This window comes from Rhineura floridana, chromosome 5 (assembly GCF_030035675.1).
Source record: "Rhineura floridana isolate rRhiFlo1 chromosome 5, rRhiFlo1.hap2, whole genome shotgun sequence".
Classification (NCBI taxonomy): domain Eukaryota; kingdom Metazoa; phylum Chordata; class Lepidosauria; order Squamata; family Rhineuridae; genus Rhineura; species Rhineura floridana.
Window position 1 is genome coordinate 43,158,206 of NC_084484.1, and position 6,441 is coordinate 43,164,646.

Genomic DNA, 6,441 nt, shown 5'->3' on the forward strand with positions numbered 1-6,441 from the left:
AGTCATCTCTTTTGAACCAAAAAAATCTGTGCATTTCTATTAGAATGTTAAAGTGGACCATGGCCCTCAGGATGTCATGACATAATGCAGGGAAGTTTAACTGTAGTCAGGACATCTTTCTGTTCATTTTCCTACTCCTCTGTATTCTACTTGCTGCATTGGCTGCTGAATGTTGACAGTCAGCTGTACAATTCCTAAAGGTAACTAGGGCCATTTCAGAATTAGATTTAAAATGCATAATATAAACTCCTCCTCCTTTTATCTGTATTGTTGCATACTGTTAATATTTACATTTTATGGACCATAAGAAGTTTTATACAGAAAGAGCTGTACTGCTTGTAGAACTTGATTTTCGGCATGTAAAGATTCAAAGAGAATATGTACAAAAAATGGAAGGTTATAAAATATAAGAAGTCAATTTGATTCCATTTTAATATTCTAAACTGTTTTTTAGTTTTTGCACAGCATATTGTTGCCTTTACTAGAAGAGAGTTTGTAAGGTTTAGACTTCCATTTTAATATGCTGATACTGTTCATTGGGATTCTTTGCCCTCTGCCCAAAAACAGTTGTTTACAAGAACAAAGATGCTATATATCAAGAGATACATAGCAACTTTCATTAGGCTAAAATGAGATCATTCTAGCAAGTTATCAAAATTATGCACACAAGCCCCAAAGGCATCTAACTTCCTGTGTCAAGATGATATAAAAGCTAAAAAGAGAAACTTATAATTGCTGTATCAAAAATATTATATTGCTGCTTACTCGTCTGTTAAAAATGGTCAGCCTCAAGAAGGGTTTTGATGGTGCCCTGCTGCTATGACGGTGTAGCACATGCTTGGGGCATTTGCTTATCACACTGAATTCCATGTCATTGATCAGACGCAGCAGGTGAAATACTGGGAGCTATCTGACAAATCTGACTTGCAGCTGGGCCCACAACAGTGTCTCAGAATAAATGAGTCAGTTAAACATCAGTATGAAAAAAATTAACATCATCATTCACAGTTCTTGCTGATTTTTTCCATAGTGAATGTACTATTCCTAAATCTTCATATCGCTTTACAAAAAAGAGATTAAACTTGTATTACAACTTCATATATAACCATAGAAAATTTTTGCACCATAAAAGGGAACAATACCTGTCTTCAGACATCCATGTTGCCCTAAAAAATTAATTTTATAGGCATTAATTCTCAAATTACATCAAACACAAACTTCAAGTGACATTTCTAGAAGTCCATCTGTACATACATTTTGTGAATAATCTCTCAGGTGCATAAAATCAATGTGCAATTGCTAAGCGAGTTTCAGTTCAAACGTCTGCTGGAACTTCTTGGGAATGGTTTCAGTTGATGCGGCCTGATGACTTAGACAAGGTGCTTGTGATGATGCGGCCAGCAATGTGTCCTCTCGACCCTTGCCCTTTTTGGCTTATTAAAGTTTGCTGAGGGGGGTCGACCAAGTGGATCCAGGGTGTGGTCAATGCATCATTGTGGGAGGGAGTGGTTCCAGCTGCCCTGGAAAAGACAGTGATCCAACCGCTCCTGAAAAAGCCCACCCTGGACCCATTGGTTTGCGACAATTACCGACCGGTCGCAAATACCCCCTTCTTAGGGAAGGTGATTGAGAGGGTTGTGGCACAGCAATTGCAAGTACTCTTGGATGAAACAGATTATCTTGACCCATTCCAATCTGGGTTCAGGCCTGGTTATGGGACTGAATTGGCTTTGGTTGCCCTGACCTTTATTGGGAGAAGGACAGGGGGAGTGCGACCCTGTTACTCTTACTTGATCTCTCAGCGACTTTTGATGCCATTAACCATGGTATCCTTCTAGGCCAACTTGGTGAGATGGGTATTGGAGGCACTGTTTTACAGTGGTTCCAATCCTATCTCCAAGGTTGTTCTCAGAGAATAGCATTGGGTGACTGTCTTTTGGCCCCCTGGCAGTTGTGCTATGGGGTGCCGCAGGGTACCATCTTGTCCTCCATGGTATTTAGCATCTATATGAAGCCCTTGGGAGCGGTCAGCAGGAGTTTTGGGATGAGGTGTCAGCAGTATGCTGACGATACCCAGCTCTATTTTTCTGTAACATCTGAATCAGGAGAGGCTGTGCAAACCCTGGACCGCTACCTGGACTCAGTGGTGGGGTGGATGAGGGTCAATAAACTCAGTTTGAATCCTAGCAAGACGTGCTGTGGGTTGGTGGTTCCCGAGTTCAGATAATTGGTCAGTTGCCTGCTTTGGATGGGGTTGTACTCCCTCTGAAAGAGCAGGTTCATAGTCTGGGGGTGCTCTTGGATCCATCTTTGTCGCTAGAGGCCCAGGTGACCTCCGTGGCTAGGAGTGCCTTTTGCCGGCTTCAACTGGTAAGACAGCTGCGGCCATTTGGACCTGGATAGCCTGACCACTGTTGTCCACGCACTGGTAACCTCCAGGCTGGATTACTGTAATGAGCTCTATGTGGGGCTGTCCTTGAGGTTGGTCCGGAAGCTGCAGCTGGTGCAAAGTGTGGTGGCGAGGCTGCTCACTGGGGCAGGGTATCGCCAACATGTCACCCAGCTGCTGAAAGAATTGCACTGGCTGCCCATTTGCTACCGGGCCAAGCTCAAGGTTCTAGTTTTGGTGTACAAAGCCCTATACAGCTTGGGACCAGAACTCATGAAAGACTGTCTTATCCCTTATATACCCAGTCGATCACTGCGCTCTGCAGGTGAGGGCTCCTGCAGATACCATCTTATCAGGAGGTCCGTTTTGCACAACATAGGAAATGGACCTTTAGTGTGGCAGCACCTACCCTGTGGAATTTCCTACTCTTAAATATTAGACAGGCGCCATCTCTGTTATCTTTTCGGCACCCAATGAAGACCTTCCTCTTTCAACAAGCCTTTTAAGTTGAGAACTTATTCCAGTCTGTGTTTGTGTTGGAATTGCTTTTTAATATGTTTTTAAACCTTTTAAAACATGTTTTTAACCTTTTTTTAAAAAAAGTTTTGAAAGCTTTGTAAAAAAATGTTTTAAAATATGTTTTAATGTATTTTAAAGTCTGTTTTTATTATGTTTTAAGTGTTCTTGTGCTTTTGTTTGCCACCCTAGGTGCCTGCTGGGAGGAAGGGTGGGATATAAATAAATAAATAATTGCTTAGCAATTTATATCTTCAAATGATTGTATATCTTTAAAAACAGTATTTCCTATTGGTTTATTGAGGCATGTGGTTCTCTTCTAGCTGTGAACAGGCTATCAAATATTGTTCCGTTCTCCGATATCTTTCATTGGTGGAAAGCTAAAATGTGGTCGATGACCTGGATTCTAAATCAGCCAAAAGTTATGAAATCAAATAATCTGGATTTTTGTGCTTCCTCAGCAAAACTATGTTCATACTTATTAAAGAATGTAACAGTAGCACTAGCAGCCATCTATTTTACTAGCTAGAAAGCACCTATTTCCGTCTGGTCTTTGCCACATTATTTGTGTCTCATTTTCTCTAGAACTCATGCCTTAGGATCCTTCTCTCCCCAGCTTCGTCCAGAGAGGAAGTAGAACCACACTTGCCACTTTGATCACACAAAACTGATTTTTCAGATAGGCCGTCCTTTAATAGGCTCTCTTCCTTTATAAGTATTAGGACTAGATCTGCTGTGCCACTTACTACATGCAAGATTCAGGATGCCTGATTATGTAACAAGAAAATTCTTTTCAATTTTTCAAACACATGACTGCCTGAAAACGTGGCTCGTCCCCGGGTATGGTGAACATAAATACATTAAGACTGCAATCATTACTGTAGAAATATGCTCCCTTGAATTCAGTGGGACTTAATTCTGAGTAAATATGAATAGAATAAGACTTTACAGTGTGCATTCTTACTGTGTAGAGACATAGAGGTGAATATTCTCACTCAGAACTGGATGAACCATCTCTTCAAACTTTGTGAATAAATAGACTGTATTATTCCAAGTTTTCATTCTACTATAGTCTTAAATATATGCTAATCTGTGTCTCTGTTGGAATTGCTTTTTAATATGTTTTTAAACCTTGTTTTTTAAATAGATGTTTTTAAAGCTTTTTAAAAATGTTTTTAAAGATGCTTTGTTTTAATATGTTTTTAATGGTTGTTTTGTTTTAATATATTTCAAAGTCTGTTTTTATGATGTGTTAAAAGTGTTTTTTAGTGTTTTTGTTTACCGCCATGGGCTCCTACTAGGAGAAAGGCCAGGATATAAATCTACTAAATAAATAATTGAGGGGATAACTAACATTAATCTCCTGGTAATTTGGGATGTCATTACCAGGAGGGAAAAATCCAAAAGTATTGGCTTCCCTTTAAAAGTGAGCCAGGACAAAAGGGTGGTAGCCTTCCTTCATAGTTGCCTCAGCAGCTGCTCAATCTTCCACACCTACCAATCCATTATGACATGGAAGCCAAGAGCATGGGGAAAGGAATCAGGAGCATTGGAGTGGGGGCGAAACCTCCCATGCTCCTGGTACCTGAAAGAGCAGGCACTGCGTGTATTGCAAGATAGGATTGTGTTGATGTGACACACCTGTTTGTGTAGGCAGTGCAATGATGCAAATGTGCAAATGATCCATGTGGCCTGAAGAGGACATGTATATTGAGGATGAAGTAAAATTTGTTACATACAGTAACAAATCAATTGATCTTATTTTGCATAGCAGATCCTTTTGGTGTATTTTTTAAATACAATCTTCTCTCTCTGTTTACTTATGTTTCGTTTTGTAGGAACAATTGGATTCTTTGCATGCTTCTGGTTTGTGACCAAAATATACAGTGTTGTAAAAGTGGATTGAAGAAACTGTCATATAACATACAGGAACCATCAACCTAACATAAAGACATGCTCTTGAAGAGAAATTTAAGCTTTATCTGAAGTATTGACTTCTGTACTTTGTGAATGATACTGAATATACATTTTGCCCACTCAGAACATTTGTATTATAACTTTGCAATTTGTTTTCACTTCGTTGTTCTTAATGAAGATTGAAGTTAAGTATTGTATGCATTTGTAAATGTTGCTTATAGTAGAACTTTTAAATTCTAAAGGACTAGAAGTCACTACATTACAGAATTTTTAATGATACTGCTATATAAAGTATGGTTGTAAATACAGTTTTCTAGACTTGTTGGGTGGGGTTAATTATTATTTTTTCAAAGGAGATAACTACTTTCTATCATGATTTTGAAGGCTGAGTCAGCATGTTACTTTTAATTTGATATTTTCTTTTTTTTATTGGAGTTACGGCCATAAATTATCCTCGCTTCTTCAGTGACTTCCTTCGGTTCCAGTGTTGTTGGCCTTTTGAACTATGTGTCTCTTGAGTCTTGGAATCTATAAATTCATAATTGTAATAAATACTTTAAACTTTTTCAGTGGCTTATCACATTATAAATAAATAATTAAATTCTGTAAATACAGATATTGATGTTTTAAAAATATGTAGATTACACTATTTGTTAAATTCTAGGTTGATTTAATGTTTTGTTAATCTATTCTGCCTTGTATAAATGTAACACTCTTGTATTGCATAAGAATGACATTTCATAACTGCATTGCAGTGTCAGTCCTAATTAGCATTAGCATAACCAGATTAAGAGACTGGATAATAGGTTGAGAAGATCTGCATACAGAGAAGGAAGATGCACTGTTAAGTGTTCATAGAGCAGATTTTAATGATACATATTATGTAGAATGGATTACGGTTTTGTTCTTTTGACATACACAAGCATAAGTACTGTTTGTTTTACATTAATAGAATAGATCAATTTGCTACATGTGGCCTTGACATTAATCCATATGCATCTTTGAAAAATGCAATGAAAACATGTTTATCGTGTTGAGTTGTCTTGAGTTTATGTTAATGCCTGTACATTTCCCACAAGAGCATACCTGCAACCATGTTAAACTGCACATTTTGTGCTTATGTGTTAAGGTTGGAGAAAAAATCTAGATTTTTCTAATGTGCTCTTTCTAAATATCATTAAGGCTTAAATATCGCAATACAATAAAAGAATCTTTTGTTAATAACTTATAATTTACCTGAGGATGATGGATGACCTTCCTGATAGGGATAACGCCTCCTACTGGAAGGAACAGACAGGGGCCATTAAAGCCTTTTGCCTCCTCTCCAAGGGGAGGAGTCATCCCTCTCACCAGATCAGCCCTGCCTGCTGTTGGTCATGGTTGGGTCCTCTTGTTCTCTCTTGAGCATTTGTCTTTTCTTGGTCTTGTGCCTTTCTTATCATTGATTTTCTGAGTCAATGTTCTTACTGCGCTTCCTCCTCTCCTTCTTTTGTGTTTTTGTTAAACTGGATGTAATTTTTTTAACTCAGTACATTACTTCTTCATTTGCCCTTTGTGTGTGTATCTTGTATCTTTTTTATTCCCTCCCCCCCCCCCCGGTTTTCACCTTGTAATCTGGG

General features: G+C 38.4%; 1 protein-coding gene across 2 annotated transcripts in view; it reads left to right on the top strand.

Moving 5' to 3' along the window:
* TM9SF2 (transmembrane 9 superfamily member 2) overlaps positions 1 to 6,053 on the top strand; it is a 51,652-nt gene extending 45,599 nt beyond the window's left edge. For both annotated transcript variants that reach the window (XM_061626585.1, XM_061626586.1), the window contains one exon: positions 4,744 to 6,053. In XM_061626585.1, coding sequence (XP_061482569.1) covers positions 4,744 to 4,811 — 68 coding nt within the window. In that variant the 3' untranslated portion in view covers positions 4,812 to 6,053. The remainder of the gene's footprint in view (positions 1 to 4,743) is intronic.
* Positions 6,054 to 6,441: the final 388 nt, after the last annotated feature.